Below are 16,604 nucleotides of genomic sequence, written 5' to 3' on the forward strand. Positions count from 1 at the left end.
ATGGGTAATTGGGTAATGGGTACGTAGAATCGAAGGATCGTAGAGTCACTCAAGTTGGAAAAGTCCTTAAAGATCTCCGAGTCCAACCACAGCCCAACCATCCGACCCCAACCTAACAGCCCTCTGCTAAACCACGGCCCTGAGCACCACATCCAGACGGCTGTTAAACACATCCAGGGATGCTGACCCAACCACCTCCCTGGGCAGCCACTGCACTGCTCAGCAGCCCTTTCTTAGAGAAGTTCCTCCGGAGATCCAACCTGAACCTCCCCTGCCACAACTCCAGGCCATTGCCCCTCGTCCCGTCACCTGTCACCAGTGAGCAGAGAGCAGCCCCGCTCTGCTGCAATCCCCTTTCAGACGCTGGAAGGGAGCGACAAGGTCTGCCCTCAGCCTCCTCTTCCCCACCCTGAACGGCCCCAGTTCCTTCGCTCTCTCCTCAGAGGCCATATTCTCCAAGCCCTTCCCCAGCCTCGCTGCCCTTCTCTGGCCCTGCTGCAGCACCTCCACGTCCTTTCTGTGCTCGGGTGCCCAAAACTGAACCCAGCACTCGAGGTGAGGCCTCACAGTGCCGAGTGCAGGGCAGGACGACTTCCAGCCCTGCTCACCATTCCTCATCCCAGCCAGCATCAGATGTGGTATTGAGTGTCTTTTGTTTGAAAAAGTGGTCGTGTGATGAGGACTGAGTGGGTTGTTGGGGTATGGAGAAGTAATGGGGAGCTCTCTTGTCCTGTGGGACCTTGTCTGGTGCTCACTCAGCAGTATCACCGAGCATACCTGATTCTCACTGTGATGTTCTTCATTCTCCTTGACTCTGCTTCTTGTTCCTTCCAGGAAATTCACCTCGTAAAAGCAGGTGGTCCTCTGGGGCTCAGCATCGTGGGAGGCAGCGACCATTCGAGCCACCCGTTTGGGATTCATGAGCCAGGGGTTTTCATTTCAAAGGTAATGCCCAGCAGTGTTTTCATTATTGGGGTTAAGACAGAGGATTTTGATTCAAAAATCTGAAAAGTATAATATAGGTTAAAATAAAATAAAAAAAAAGGAATGAGGAGGAGGAATGCATGCATATGTAAAGAGTTAATTTCTATTAAATACATCTCTGCTGTTCTAGAAATCTGAATAATCTGAATGTCGAAAGACAGGGAGCTGTTGGAGAGGGGCCAGAGGAGCCACAGAGATGAGCAGGGCTGCAGCACCTCCATACAAAGACAGGCTGAGGGAGCTGGGCTCGTTCAGCATGGAGAAGAGAAGCTGCGGGGTGAATCATTGCAGCCTTCAGCACCTCAAGGGAGCCTACAGACAGCAGGGGAGTCAGCTCTTGGGAAGGGGAGATGGCAGCAGGACGAGGGGATGGTTGGAATTGAGGGAGGGAGATTCCAGTTGGATGTCAGGGGGAAGTTGTTTGCTGTGAGAGCGGTGAGGTGCTGGAACAGCTGCCCAGAGAGGCTGTGGGTGCCCCGTCCATCCCTGGAGGTGTTGGAGGCCAGGTTGGATGGGGCCCTGGGCAGCCTGGGCTGCTGTGAAATGTGGAGGTTGGTGGCCCTGCCTGTGATGGGGGCTGGAGCTTTGTGATCCTTGAGGTCCCTTCCAACCCAACCATTCTGTGATCCTGTGATGTGGCTGTAAGGAAGAACAGAACTCTCCTGCATCCAGTCCAGTGTCTTTCAGTGCTGCCTTACATTGCTGCCAAGGTTCTGTGAAACACAAAGTAACACAGCAGTGTTATTTGCCAGCCTTTGCTAAGACTTGTTCAGCTAGCAGCTAGCTTTACACTAGAAGATATTGCAGTCTTCAACTGGACTGTCACGTTGGGTTTGAAATATACCACACTGGTGCAAATCCAGTGAATCTAACAGAATACGATCCCTGTAACTTTACATCTGTGTACAGACTTAGACATTAATTTTTTTTTTTAATTACATTTTTTTTCTGGCGCAGAAAAGAATTCTCTTAGGGAGGAAAGATCCACTAAAAATGACCTCCTTTCTCCCAAACTGCCCAACCCTTGCAGTGCAGCTGCCTGCTGTTCTCCTCCTGATCTCCGTCTGCCTGCAGACATTCCTGCTGCCTTTTTAAGAAAACCACTCTGTTTCTCATGAATGTGAAAGGCTGGTCGAACCTTTCAAAGGCTCAGCAGAGGGGCAGAGCCCCCAGCACTGACAGAAAGGGTTAAAATCCTACCTTATGGTCCGCCATCGAGCCATCAAAATGGAGATGGGTTTAAGTGTGTGAGAGGGATTGAAATATCCAAAGTAAGGAGTTGAATCTGGGGTGAACCCCCTGGCAGTGGGTGGCTTTTATGGGCTCAGCAGTTTTCTACCATTGCTGGAAGCAAATGCTTTGGGCAGTGTGGTTTCCATTCGTGAAGAGCTTTGGGGGTGTGAAGATGAAGCTTGAGCTCGTGCCAGCACTCCCAGAGAGGGCTGTGGGCTGGGTTTATGTCTCCATCATCTTTGCATGGACTTCCTCCTTTGGGGAAGGTTCAGGTTGGATATCAGGAAAAGGTTCTTTGCTGAGAGGATGGCTGGGGGCTGCAGCAGGCTCCCCAGGGAAGCAGTCACAGCACCAAGCTTGCCATAGTTCAAGAAGTGCCTGGACAACACTCTCAGTTGTACGGTCTTATTTTTGGGTGCTACTGTGTGAAGCCAGGAGTCGGACTTGATGATCCTTATGAGTCCCTTCCAACTCAGGATTTTCTGTGGTTCTATGATTCAGCCTCACATTCTCTGTCCAGTGGTAACGCTGGCAGATCTTATTCAGGGACAGTGCACAAGCCACTCACTTATTGCAGCCCTTTTCCATGAAAGGCAGCCACATTCATTCGATTAGAGATGTTGGGGAGGATCCCCCTGCCCAGTCCTCTCTGCATCCATGCATCCCTCTTCCCTTGGAGGATTTTGTCTTCTCCATGGCTGCAAATCCCAGAACATCTTTACCTATCAGTGAGGAAGCACACTCGGATCTGCTCTTAGCCCACGTCCCAGTGGTTTCTCTGAGTGTCCCATTCTTGTACTGCTGATTTGGTGATCAGGAGTCCTGTATTTGGGCTGTTCACCACCTTCATATTCCTTCTTCAGCTTTCTGTCCAAAATCAGGAGTTGTGGCCTTTGGTCCTCCTTCCAAGCTGCTGCTTCATTCTCTTGTTATTTTAGTTGCCTTTCTCTGAACCTTCTCCGACTCCACCATGGCCTTCTGAAACGTGGGATAAGAGCATCGTTTGAGTTGTAAGGAACCCATAGAGATCGTTTGATCTCAGCTCTTAGAGGAACTCGCTGAGGTCCTTGTCAGGTTCCGCGTGCCACCAAAAATGGGGATTCTGCATTCTCTCTGGGCATCAGTTCTGATGTTCAGCTGCCATTACAAAGAGTGTTTTATTCCTAACACTTCGTTTCCTTTGTTCCATCTCTTTTCCCTTGCCTCTCTCCCTTTGGAGAGTCACCAATCCCAGAATCCCAGAACCGTAGGGGTTGGAAGGGACCTCTGAAGTCCAACCACCCCCTCTAGAAGTTCCCCAGAGCAGCTTGCACAGGAAGGCATCCCAGATGGGTTTGCCAATGTCTTTCTGTGTCTTTCTTATACCCCAGATGCAAGTGCTGGTTAGAGGGGAATAATCACTTCTCTCAACTGACAGTTTACTCCCTCGCAGTGCAGCGCAGTGTTGTACCCTCTGGTGTTGCAGTGGTACACTGCTGACCTAGCTCAGGTCTCTGCAAGGACGTGCTGATGTCCTGTTCCCTGTTTTCCCTGTCGCTGTGCAGTGTATTCTCTTCCTTTTGTAGCTTCTTCACCAGGTAGCTCAGCGCCGTGTCAGGGGCCTTACTGAATTACAGATGTAATACAGTCATCTTCCCATGTCCATGGCCAGTTAAGCCATCACAGAAGGCCACCAGGTTGGTCTGCCTTTGGTGAAGCCACGCTTGTTGTCCCATATCACCTTTCTCTCTCAGAAAACTGACAGAGGAATTAGATTCAAATAATAATATGAGGAATAAGAACACACTGAATGGCATTTTAGAGCAAATCTTACTTCATTTGTTGTTTTTTCTGGACGAAGTAGGTTAGTACTTGTTGTGATTTTTCTGGTGATAGCATCGAAGTTCTGCACAGTTTCTCTTTTGCTTCCTGTCCTACAGAGGATGGGGGGAAGAAAGTGAGATGGAAAAGAACATGCAAGTTTTTGAGATAGAAGCAGTTTAATGAAGGAAAAGCAAAAGCTGTGCACACAAGCAAAAGGAAAAAAACCAAACTCTTTACTTCCCATCAGCAAGCAATCTGCAGCACCGACTGGGAAGCCAGGCCTCAGCACACACATTGATTGCTCCAAAAAGTCAGCACCATGTAATCACAGTGCAGAACAGGCTGAAGTGGGGTGACATTAGCTATTGGAGCCATCAGTGGAGTGTCAGTGAGTTGCAAGGGTTTCCAGGCAGATTGTATGAGGATTTGTACCAGACCTGACGCTATTCAGCTTCAGCAACACTGTGGGAGCAGAATTCCACAGATCCAAAATTGGAGCCAAGAAATGATACGTGGGAACATTAGGATTGTAATTTATAATGAGTAGAGAGCGGTGATGTTGATCACTTTGTCCTCTTCAAAGAAATACGCTTCAGGGTAACTAAAAGTGGTGTTTTGAATCTAGAAATAAACGGTGTAGACTGGTTCCCCTTTTGCAGTATTTCTTCTAGAAAGCAGTGACTTTGAAAATTGTTAAAGCATCATAACCAAGAACTGCGATGTTCCATCACTCAGAATCACAGAATGGCCAGGGTTGGAAGGGACCTCAAGGATCACGAAGCTCCAACCCCCACCACAGGCAGGGCCAGCAACCTCCACATTTAATGCTGGACCAGGCTGCCCAGGGCCCCATCCAACCTGGCCTTGAACACCTCCAGGGATGGACGGGGCATCCACAGCCTCTCTGGGCAGCTGTTCCAGCACCTCACCACTCTCATAGCAAAGAATTTCCCCCTGACATCCAACCTCAATCTCCCTTCCCTCAGCTTAAAACCATTTCCCCTTGTCCTGCTGTCACTCACCCTTTCCAAGAGTTGATTCCCCTCCTGTCTGTAGGCTGCCTTTAGGTACTGAAGGCTGCAATGATTCACCCCACAGCCTTCTTTTCTCCATGCTGAACAAGCCCAGCTCCTTCAGCCTGTCCTCATAGGGGAGGTGCTCCAGTCCCCTGCTCATCTCTGTGGCTCCTCTGGCCCCTCTCCAGCAGCTCCCTGTCCTTCTTGTCCTGGGGGCTCCAGCCCTGGACGCAGTGCTGCAGACGGGGCCTCACGAGAGCAGAGCAGAGAGGGACGATCACCTCCCTGTCCCTGCTGCCACCCCTCTGCCGATGGAGCCCAGGATCCCATTTGCTCTCCGAGCTGCAGGAGCACACTGCTGCCTCACGTTCAGTTTTTCACCCACCAGGACCCCCAGCTCCTTCTCTGCAGGGCTGCTCTCCAGAACCGCTCCTTCCAGTCTGTAGGGATGCCTGGGATTCCTCCGGCCCAAGTGCAAAACTCTGCACTTTGCCGTGTTGAACCTCATCAGGTTCACCTGGGCCCAGTGGCTCAGATAATGAACAGTCATCCAGGCAATGAACAGTTACCCAAGCAATACTTGGACATGTAATAAGGGACAGTGAGGATGGAATTTTCCTTTTGGTGTAGGCTCTCTGAACGCCCTTAACCCATCAGTGCACTGAGCTGCTTCTTCACAGATGAATGAATTACCTCTCGGGGAGCTTCAGTTACAGAGAGAAGGTCAGAATGGCCTCAGAGGGTGTTGGAGGATTGCCTTCAGACACCGTAAAAATTGGCCCTTCAACTTTCTGCTGCCGAAGCTGTAACGCTCACTCGCTTGCTGCTCATCACAGGAGTGGCCGCAGGCTTTGTCAGTGCCTCCCCAAGGACAGGTTTCCTTCTCTGGTTGTAACACGATTGATTTTTTGCAGGTCATTCCCCGTGGGCTGGCGTCTCGCAGTGGGCTGCGGGTAGGGGACAGGATCCTGGAGGTGAACAGCATTGACCTGCGCCACGCCACACACCAGGAGGCTGTGAACGCTCTGCTCTCCAACACCCAGGAGCTGACGGTGTTGGTAAGGCGAGATCCACCGCCGCCTGGCATGCAGGTGGGTTGTGAGCAGGGGTTGCTCTTCCTTCTTCACACACGGCTCAACTCTGAAGGCAGTTTCTTATCTCGCTGGAGGTCTGGGTCTGTCATACAACTGAACTTTCTGGATGCAGAGGAAGGCCATGAAGGTGATCTGGAGCAGTTCTCCTGTGAAGAGAGGCTGAGAGTTGGGGTTGTTCAGTCTGGGGAGGAGAAGGCTCTGGGAAGACCTCATTGCGGACATCCACAACCTAAAAGGGGCCTACAGGGAAACTGGGAGGGACTCTATGGTGGGTTGTAGTGATAGGACATGGGGTGATGGCTTTAAATTAAAAGAGGGGAGACTTGATTACATATAAAGAAGTTCTTTTTTCAGAGAGTGCTGAGGCCACAGTTCAGGCTGCCCAGAGAAGCTGTGGGTGGGTGCCCCATTCCTGGAGGTGTTCAAGACCAGGTTGGATGGGGCTCTGGGCAGCCTGACGTAGTGGAAGGCATCCCTGCCCATAGCAAGGGGGATTGGATGAGCTTTAAGTTCCAACCCAAACTGTTCTGTGATTGTCTTGTGGTGGAATCACAGAATCACAGGGATTGGAAGGGACCTCAAGGATCACGAAGCCCCAACCCCCACCACAGGCAGGGCCACCAACCTCCACATTTCACAGCAGCCCAGGCTGCCCAGGGCCCCATCCAACCTGGCCCTGAACACCTCCAGGGATGGACGGGGCATCCACAGCCTCTCTGGGCAGCTGTTCCAGCACCTCACCGCTCTCACAGCAAACAACTTCCCCCTCACATCCAACTGAAATCCGCCCTCCCTCAATTCCAACCATCCCCTCGTCCTGCTGCCATCTCCCCTTCCCAAGAGCTGACTCCCCTGCTGTCTGTAGGCTCCCTTGAGGTGCTGAAGGCTGCAATGATTCACCCCGCAGCTTCTCTTCTCCATGCTGAACGAGCCCAGCTCCCTCAGCCTGTCTTTGTACGGAGGTGCTGCAGCCCTGCTCATCTCTGTGGCTCCTCTGGCCCCTCTCCAGCAGCTCCCTGTCCTTCTTGTCCTGGGGGCTCCAGCCCTGGACGCAGTGCTGCAGACGGGGCCTCACGAGAGCAGAGCAGAGAGGGACGATCACCTCCCTGTCCCTGCTGCCACCCCTCTGCCGATGGAGCCCAGGATCCCATTTGCTCTCCGAGCTGCAGGAGCACACTGCTGCCTCACGTTCAGTTTTTCACCCACCAGGACCCCCAGCTCCTTCTCTGCAGGGCTGCTCTCAAGCACTGCTCCTTCCAGTCTATACAAATGCCTGGAATTCCTCTGACCCAAGTGCCAAACCTCGCACTTTGCTGTGTTGAACCTTATTAGACTCACTTGGGCCCACCTTTCAAGTCTATTGAGGTTATTGTGTGTGACCCTTCACTAAAGCAGGTACCCTAAAATGAATCACGGAATCTACTGTCCTGTAAGTTCATATCCAATTGAGGTCTGTAGGGAGTCTCTTGCTGTGCCAATGATGACATTGTGATCAGATCTGATTCTTCTCACGTTTCTTGAAGACTAGAGGTAGAAAATAGACAAAAATACAAAGTCCATATAAAAAAGAATCAACTGCCAGATGAGTGAAACGTCCAAGTCCGGTCCCTTTCAGGATTTTTAGCGTCTGGCCATGTGCTAAAAACTTTTCCTCTACAATTCCAATCTGATCTTAAGCCAGAAACAAGGAGATCTTTTTGTATTTTCAGGAAATATGCATTGAAAAGGCTCCAGGAGAAAAGCTGGGCATCAGCATCCGGGGCGGAGCGAAAGGCCATGCTGGAAATCCGTTTGATCCTACTGACGAAGGCATCTTCATTTCTAAGGTACCAGACCACAAATTCTGCCCCTTGATGATGTGCATGCACTGCTAGGAGGAAGGATGAATCCCTGAGAGAATTTGTTCTGTTTTGTGCTCTCTCCATTTTTCACTGGCTACACTGATTCTCTTTTAGTTTTCTCCATCCACTGAAGCATGTGAATGTGTTTCCTTTCATATTCCCTCCTTTATGACAGCTGTAACATTTCTTCTTTCATTTCCTTTGTTTGCGTTTTTTTTTTCTATGCAATTTTTGGTCCTTTTTCCATTATGTGAACCCATGCGTTTTTCTTCTTCCTGTCAGTTCCTTTTGCCACCCCACTTCCTCGTGGCCTTCCTTCCCAATCGAAGGTGCGTTTGCCTTTGTCACTGAACACAGTACGAGTTCCTTGCTGTGCCTCCTGTGCTGTGCACTGTGTTCCCTTTCCTTTGTGTGCATCCTTATTTGTCACGTCACTTTTCCCCAGGCAGGATGTTTCGCTCTGATTTCTAGGAGGGAGAGGAGGTTCTTTTAATATCTGTATCCCCGGCGTGAGATGAAGAAACAACGGTTCCAATGTCGGTCCGACCAGTTTATTACGGATGTTAATTAGGGAGATGGTGAAGGGGAGGACGGACGCTGTTATGAATTGGGGTAATGGGGGAGGGAAGGAGGGCGATAGAAAAGGTAGGAAAGAAGCAGCAAGGAGTCTGTATAGGAAGCAGAAGGGACACAGTCAGCACCATGGATCCAGCCTGGGCCATAGTTCAGCCTTTGATCTTCAGTAGTGGTGGCTCATCAGGTGTTGTCCTGTTGACAACGATAACCACGACGACGACCATGGCGATGATGGCCCCTTTTCAATGCTTTCCAAGTGGTCGAGTCAGCTGCCTTTGCAGTGACAGCTCAAATCCAAAGCGGTTGGTTCAGCTCTCCTTGGAGCGGCAGCTTCTGGCTCTGGGATCTTAGCAGAAACTCCTTTGTTCCCATCTTCCTGGCCTTGCCAGCAGAGAAGAGGGAGCAGGGAGGCGCCAACTCATTTCTCACCTTCATAGGATGCAATGGCATCATCCCCCAGTTTCCCAGAGCAAGCTGGAGTTATTTAGTCACAGGCCAGATCTTCCGCCAGTAAACACTCCTGAGCACTATCTTCTGGAGGCAATCAGCTCCAATTGTCCACACAGCAACACCCATCACTCATCTCCTAGACAAGTCAGTCTTATCACAAGAAATATCTCAGAAAGCAAGCTTTGAGCCAAAAAAAACAAAGAAGGATTCTCACACAGGAACACACACTTTTCAACACAGTGCTGTGTATAAGCTGCTGCTTTTCTGACCCTTACCAAAAAGTATTGCAGCTTCTTTGCTATCAGTCAAGAGAGCGTGGTGGTGAACAGTGCAGTTCCACATCTCTTGCTTGCTTTGAATGCTCATATTAATGTCAATATTTCCTTCTCCAGCTGCTATATTGAGCAGAAAAACTGCTGTGTCCTTCCTCTGAAGAGTCTTAATCCTTGCTGAATGGTGGACTCTTCATATCTGCCAGTTAATCATTCCTGATAATGAGCCCAGGGAGGTGGTGGAGTCACTGACCCTGGGGGTGTTGAGGAACCATGGAGTTGTGGCACTGTGGCACTGTGGGCATGGTGGGGTGGGTTGGGGTTTGGACGTGGTGGTCGTGGTGATCCCTTCCACTGGAGTGATTCTGTGCTTCTGTACTGTCACGCTGCAGAGGAAAGGCAAGATCTGTGGGGATCCATGGCGGTCTGAGGGCTGACTGCAGGGTAGTGGTTGTAATTAGAGATTTGCTATGAATTAAACAAGGATTTAACAGCCAGCAAGCTTATTATCACCTTTTCTAGCACTTAGTGTGGCTTGCAGTTGCACAGCATCATTAGAAGTCTCAGTAACACGGGCTTGTCTGTCATCTGGGTGAACCCTCTGTGGATCAGGACGTATTCCTATCAGTCAGCACGTATACAGCCATCACCTAGACTCAGGTTTTAGGTAAAACAACACGAGGCACAGCTCAGGACTCAGAGAAGACAACGTTGGCTGCATCCCGGACCACAGGGAATCACAGATTCTGGCATCCAGCAGCAGTTCTGTTCTGAGCCCCACTGGGGGCTTAATGCTGCCAGATTTTATAGCTCCCAGTGCTCTTACATTTCCCTATTCCAGGACATGGATGTCAGCGCTGGTGAAGCCACAGCTCGAGTGCTGTGTTCAGTTTTGGGCAGAAGGACATCAAGGCCCTGGAGTGTGTCCAGAGAAGGGCAGTGGAGCTGTGAGGGGTCTGGAACACAGTGCTGTGGGGAGTGGCTGAGGGAATGGGATGGGTCAGTGTGGAAAAGAGAAGGTTTGGGGGAGACATCATTGTTCTCTCCAGCTCCTGAAAGGAGGTTGGAGCGAGGTGGAGGTTGACTTCCTTGCAGCTCGGAGAGCAAATGGGATCCTGGGCTCCATCGGCAGAGGGGTGGCAGCAGGGACAGGGAGGTGATCGTCCCTCTCTGCTCTGCTCTCGTGAGGCCCCGTCTGCAGCACTGCGTCCAGGGCTGGAGCCCCCAGGACAAGAAGGACAGGGAGCTGTTGGAGAGGGGCCAGAGGAGCCACAGAGATGAGCAGGGCTGCAGCACCTCCGTACAAAGACAGGCTGAGGGAGCTGGGCTCGTTCAGCATGGAGAAGAGAAGCTGCGGGGTGAATCAGTGCAGCCTTCAGCACCTCAAGGGAGCCTACAGACAGCAGGGGAGTCAGCTCTTGGGAAGGGGAGATGGCAGCAGGACAAGGGGATGGTTGGAATTGAGGGAGGGCGGATTTCAGTTGGATGTTGGGGGAAGTTGTTTGCTGTGAGAGCGGTGAGGTGCTGGAACAGCTGCCCAGAGAGGCTGTGGATGCCCCGTCCATCCCTGGAGGTGTTCAGGGCCAGGTTGGATGGGGCCCTGGGCAGCCTGGTCCAGCATTAGGTGGGAAGGTTGATGGCCCTGCGTGTGGCAGGGGGTTGGAGCTTCATCATCCTTGAGGTCCCTTCCAACCCTGGCCATTCTGTGATTTTGTGACTTTTGCTCCCAGGTTACAGCAATAGGATGAGAGGCGATGGCCTCACGTAGCACCAGGTGGGGTTCAGGTTGGATATGAGGGAGCATTTCTTCTCAGAGTAGTGGTGATGCACAGCTGCACAGGGCAGTGGGGCCGTCACCATCCCCAGAGGTGTTCAGGAACCACGGAGATGTGGCATTGAGGAACGTGGCATAATGGGCACAGTGGGGCGGGTTGGGGTCGGACGTGATGATCTTGCAGGTCCGTTTCAACATGAGTGATTCTGTCATCTCCTGACAACCAGCCTGTGCAGGAATTGACACTGCTGATGGGGTTTAACCGTGCTGTCATCATACCCCCATAGCGACCCAGCCCCGAGAGCACCTCTGCCTTTTGGCACCCTGACAATGGGGGTCCCCACAGCCTGGGCAGACGGGGTGAGGGGAGGAGGCAGGGCTGTGTGTTAGCAGCCACTGACATGCTGTGATGCTCACTTTATCGTTGGTTGTGCTAACCATGCTGCCGGGGTAAGGAGCAGAGCGTATTGATCCCAGCTGCCTTGACGGTGTCATTTCAGCTTTACCTCTCAGCTCCCCAACCCAGCGTGCTTTTCCTGGTTGGCTTATTCTGCCTTTATATCTCTGCTAGCTGAGAGATGGAGCGTTGTTTTTCTTCTCTTTCCTCTTTTCTGGGTGCCTGCATTCTTTCCTCTCAGTCTCCCTTAATTGTTTTTGTTGAGTCTCTTCATTCTCATATATTTTTTTTAAGCTGCAACCTGGCTCTTCTTTCTTAAAACCTTATTGGTGAAGTGTTACGAGTTGAGTACAATCAGAAGCCTTAAATATATCCACAGTTTGAAGTTGATGGCCTGTTGCAATGGGAATAGCATAGACTCCCCTGGTGAGACATGAATGATACAGACGACTGTTAGCATTGTGGGCATATTTTTCCATTTCCTCCCATTATTTCAGCGTGTTTTACTGCCATGCTTGTGCATTTGCTCCCTCTGGGAAAGAAAACGGGAGCGTTTGGTCATCTTCCATTTAGCTTCATGTGACACCTTCTATGCATGCACGTTCCATTCACACATTTTCCTGTTTTCCTCACTGTAGGAAATTGTCCGTATGCATGCATGCCTATTTTCCCTCCTGAAAAGCTACAGCAGCATTCCCTTCTCTTTTTCCAAGTGCTTTTACCTTTTATAAAATAATAAACCAAATAAATACTCGTCCTTTGCTGGTTGGTTTTTTTTGCCCTCCCCCCCCCAACCCCATCACTGTGTTCTGTGCACTGTCTTTGTCTTAGAATAGAATCGTTAAGGTTGGAAAGGACCTCAAAGATCTTCTCATGCTCTCTGTGCCTCCCTGCTGCTCTGACAACCAGCCCTGCATGCCCTCGCATTTCCCCCACCCATCTGCTGCCCCTCTTATTATGCTTTCCTTATTCTCTTGGCATAAATCTGCAGGCCGTGCAGAAGATCCCCCACATTTCCATACTCTTTTTGCAAAGCCTTTATGTTGCCCTGGTCGTAATTCATGTTGGTTCTTTGGTTTGAGTCTGGCAGTTGAATTAAAGCCGTTATTATCTCGTATTCCCAGCGACGTCTGCTTGTAAAGCCAGTGTACCAAGACCTTCATTTGAGCTTGGCCACGCGTGCATCCCGTTTTGTTACAAGGTTTTGGTTTCCCATTAGAAGTAAGGACCATTTAGGCTTCTGTTCCTTTCCCCAGCTGTTTCTGTTCCTTTCAGTTGAATCCTCTATTTCTGCCCAGTCTCCGAAAGCATCTTCTCCTAAATCCATCATTCAGTTTCTTTTTCACTTCCCCAGCTTGCATATTTCTCCTACCGAACGTCATGCTTTTTTTTCCTCCTTTCCACATTGTACCCACAGCAAATCCTGCAGCCTCTTTTCCTTGTCCTAAGGGGGAAAACATTAATAAGATGGTTTAAATTTACCTCCTTTGTTCTGGTGACAAAGCATGCACTTCCATTCTCAAACACACGTTGATATTTGCAGTCTTTAAGGCAAACCCTGGCATTTCTGCATTGCTTCCCCTGCTGGCACTGGTTACACGAGATCATAGAATGGCCTGGGTTGAAAAGGACCTCGAAGATCATTGAGTTCCAACCCCTGCTATGTGCAGGGTCACCAACCACCAGACCAGGCTGTCCAAAAGCCACATCCAGCCTGGAAATATTGACATACAACATACAGCCTGTTGAAATACACAGATTCTTCCCTTTTTTGCTCTCTCTGTGAATGCATCTAAGTGCTTTCAATCGCGTTCCCTGACATGTAGCCTCAGCCTTTTTTCCGTGTTTCTTTTGTACTCCTTCTCCCTGATGTGGTCCTCGTGCTCCCTGACTTTCTCTTTACTCCTTGAGTAAAGCCACCGTTCCACCACTGATTACAGGTGAGCTCCTCTGGGGCTGCAGCGCGGGACGGCCGCCTCAAGGTGGGGATGCGGATCCTGGAGGTGAACCATCAGAGTTTGCTGGGGATGACGCACACAGAAGCAGTGCAGATACTCCGAAGTGTGGGTGATGCTCTCCTGGTGTTGGTGTGTGATGGCTTCGATCCCAAGGCTGCAGCTGCCATCGAGGTGAGGAGGGAGGTGCAAGGAGCCCTGCAGAGACCGACATCATGAGAGTCATAGAATCACTGAACCTTAGAATGGCCTGGGTTGCAAAGGAGCACAGTGCTCATCTGGTTCCAACCCCCTGCTGTGTGCAGAGTTGCCAACCAGCAGACCAGGCTGCACAGAGATCCCATAGAGTTCCATAGGCATCCATAGGGTGCCATAAAGATCCATGGGGTGCCATAAGGATCCACAGAGTGCCATAGGAATCCATAGAGTGACATAAGGATCCATAGTGAGCCACAGTGATCCATAGGGTGCCATAAGGACCCATAGGGTGCCATAGGGACCTATAATCATAGAATCACTGTAGTCACAGAATGGCCTGGGTTGCAAAGGAGCACAATGCTCATCAGTTCCAACCCCCTGCTGTGTGCAGGTCACCAACCAGCAGCCCAGGCTGCCCAGAGCCACATCCAGCCTGGCCTTGGATGCCTGCAGGGATGGGGCATCCACAGCCTCCTTGGGCAACCTGTTCCAGTGCCTCACCACCTCTGCATGAAAAACTTCCTCCTCACATCCAACCCAAACCTCCCCTGGCTCACTTTAAAGCCATTCCCCTTGTCCCATCACCACCACCCTCACACACAGCCGTTCCCCTCCTGTTTATCCGCTCCCTCCAAGCACTGGAGGCCACCATCAGGTCTCCCTGCAGCCTTCTCTTCTCCAAGCTGAACGAGCCCAGTTCCCTCAGCCTTTCCTCATAGGGGAGGTGCTCCAGTCCCCTGCTCATCTCTGTGGCTCCTCTGGCCCCTCTCCAACAGCTCCCTGTCCTTCTTGTCCTGGGGGCTCCAGCCCTGGACGCAGTGCTGCAGATGGGGCCTCACGAGAGCAGAGCAGAGGGCAGAAAGGAGCCCACCTATTTCTGCACAGAAGATTGCTGCATTTTCCAGCCTTTTGCTGTAGATTTTTTTGTTGGTTGGTTGGGGTTTTTGAGGTCTCAGATTTCAAAGTTTGCTCTCTTGCTTTATGATCTAGAAGCGATTGCCACTTCAGAGCTGTTTTCACCATATCACTTTGCTGCATAGAAAGGTGGTTTCCTAACAGATTTTCTGCTGTGTGCTTTTAGCCTTTTTTTTTTTCTTGTATTGATGTTATATTTATAGTAAATTTTCTTTCTGTTTGTTGGTGTTCACCTTTCCCCCCAGGGAAACACCCACAGTAATTCTGTCCCTTCTCCATTTTCCCTTACTGAGTTTTAGAAGTTTTTTTTTCATCCTTTGCTAGAATGTATCCTTGGTTATCTTATCCCCTTCCTGTACCTGTTTTAATTGAATTGTTTTAATTATCCTTCCTCGCCCTCAGTTTCCTTTTGTAATTGACAGTAGCAACAGGGTTTTGAGTTGTGAAGCCGTTCCGTCTCCTCTAGGAGCATCTCAGCGCTCTGTATGTGATAGCCCAGGGTATGGAACCTCGTGTGGTACATGGCAGGCTTCTGCCATGTTTTATTGTGCTTTTTGCTTCGCAGATGTCTCCAGGAATTATTGCAAACCCTTTTGCTGCTGGTATTGGGCGCAAGAATAGCCTGGAAAGTATCTCATCCATCGACCGGGATTTGAGCCCCGAGGAACTGGAGGTGCTGCAGAAGGTGGGTGTTCTGGCCATGGCTGGGAGAGGGCCGTGGGATGGAATACTTGTTCCATCTCAAGTATTTCCCTTGGTGCGTGGAACCTGCAGCATAACAAATAGTGGACTTCGTGTTTATGGGCTCAGCAGCTCCCAGCACATGTACCAGCACGACGCTGAGACTGACTTCTTCCTGAGGTTGCCATCCTCCATCGCAGGGAGGGAGCACGGGGTGAAGTGGTCTAACTTTGGTCTCTCCTAGGAGATGGAAATGGTGAGAGAAGCGACTCAGTGGGAGAGAGAAGAAATGGAGAAAGTGGTGAGAGATGTTTCGTGTGGTGGAATTTGTTCCTGACAGCGGTTCTGCCCAGGCCGTGGCACAGAGCACCTCTCCCTGTGATTGCTGGGGGGCTGTGGGCCTTCTCTCTCCACAGTGCACCTCTAGTTGCTTTTTGGCTTTGGCATACCTTCCTATGTGCCTCTGTGGTGGTACTTACCTGTTATTCGTGCAGTTTGTCTTTGTTACCCGCTGGGATTTTCTGGCCGAGGTTTTCTTCGAGCTGCAACTTTGAGGAAAGTGGCCCGTTGGCTTTGGGAGCCCCACGTTTCATCACTTCTCTCCATGATCTGACAGCTTTCGTGAGCAGAGATGAGAACACACAGCTCAAAGTTTGAGGAATCAGCCTCATTCATCAGTCAGGAGTTTGTCCTCCCCAGTTTCCATGGCTGTTGTTCTGGCTGGACATGAGGACTTTGTCCCTGAAGGGGTTGGATTTTCCAGTTCTCTCTCTTAAAAATGTTATTTATTCAGTTGGAAAGTGAGGGAGAATTGAGTTCTTGAGCATTGTCCATCGTCAGTCTGCTCTCCTGGCAAATAAGGATGCGTGCATTTTGCATTTCTTCAGGTTTCCAGTTTAGATCTATTTATCATTCTGGGTTCTCTCTGTTGTTCAGTCCCTGAGCTGAACATGCTCACCACTGCTCCCACAGGAGTTTTCAGGAACTCTGCACACTCCGTCTTCCAGGTTTGGTTCTTTGATAATTCAGATTCTAAGAGCAATGTTAGTGACTCCAAACCTCCATGGGCTGATTCATGGCACATTTCTCTTATCTCAGCTCTGCTGCCAGTTATTTCTGTAACCTTACTGCAGAGCTTCCCCAGATGGCTCAGATGTTGCAGGGCTGGACTTCCAGCATTGCCCAGCTCCATCAGCACTGCCTGGAGCTCCTCTTACTTTTCACTTTATGACCTCCAGTTTTGCAGATGATACTTGATCCAAAGCACCAACATCCACTTCAGCTTAAATATCTCTGAATATCCCTTTGGGTCCTGCAGTTCTCTGGAGCATTGGCATCTTCTCACGTGGCTCATCACTGTCTGGAGATTGGGAGCGTGATGTTGGGCGTTATTTGCTGGTGGTAAAGCACAGGAT

At 50.4% G+C, this 16,604-nt stretch overlaps 1 protein-coding gene across 33 annotated transcripts in view; it reads left to right on the forward strand.

Annotated features, from left to right (window-relative positions):
- SCRIB (scribble planar cell polarity protein) overlaps positions 1 to 16,604 on the forward strand; it is a 121,794-nt gene that overhangs the window by 60,099 nt on the left and 45,091 nt on the right. For 25 of the 33 annotated variants that reach the window (XM_090138203.1, XM_090138204.1, XM_090138212.1 and 22 more), the window contains 6 exons: positions 835 to 945; positions 5,951 to 6,127; positions 7,840 to 7,956; positions 13,381 to 13,569; positions 15,074 to 15,193; positions 15,434 to 15,490. In XM_090138203.1, the coding sequence (XP_089994329.1) occupies positions 835 to 945; positions 5,951 to 6,127; positions 7,840 to 7,956; positions 13,381 to 13,569; positions 15,074 to 15,193; positions 15,434 to 15,490 (771 nt within the window). The remainder of the gene's footprint in view (positions 1 to 834; positions 946 to 5,950; positions 6,128 to 7,839; positions 7,957 to 13,380; positions 13,570 to 15,073; positions 15,194 to 15,433; positions 15,491 to 16,604) is intronic. The other 8 variants (XM_090138207.1, XM_090138211.1, XM_090138229.1 and 5 more) reach the window with 1 other exon arrangement.

The sequence above is a fragment of the Phasianus colchicus genome, chromosome 3 (genome assembly GCF_987193195.1).
Source record: "Phasianus colchicus chromosome 3, bPhaCol1.hap1.1, whole genome shotgun sequence".
Classification (NCBI taxonomy): domain Eukaryota; kingdom Metazoa; phylum Chordata; class Aves; order Galliformes; family Phasianidae; genus Phasianus; species Phasianus colchicus.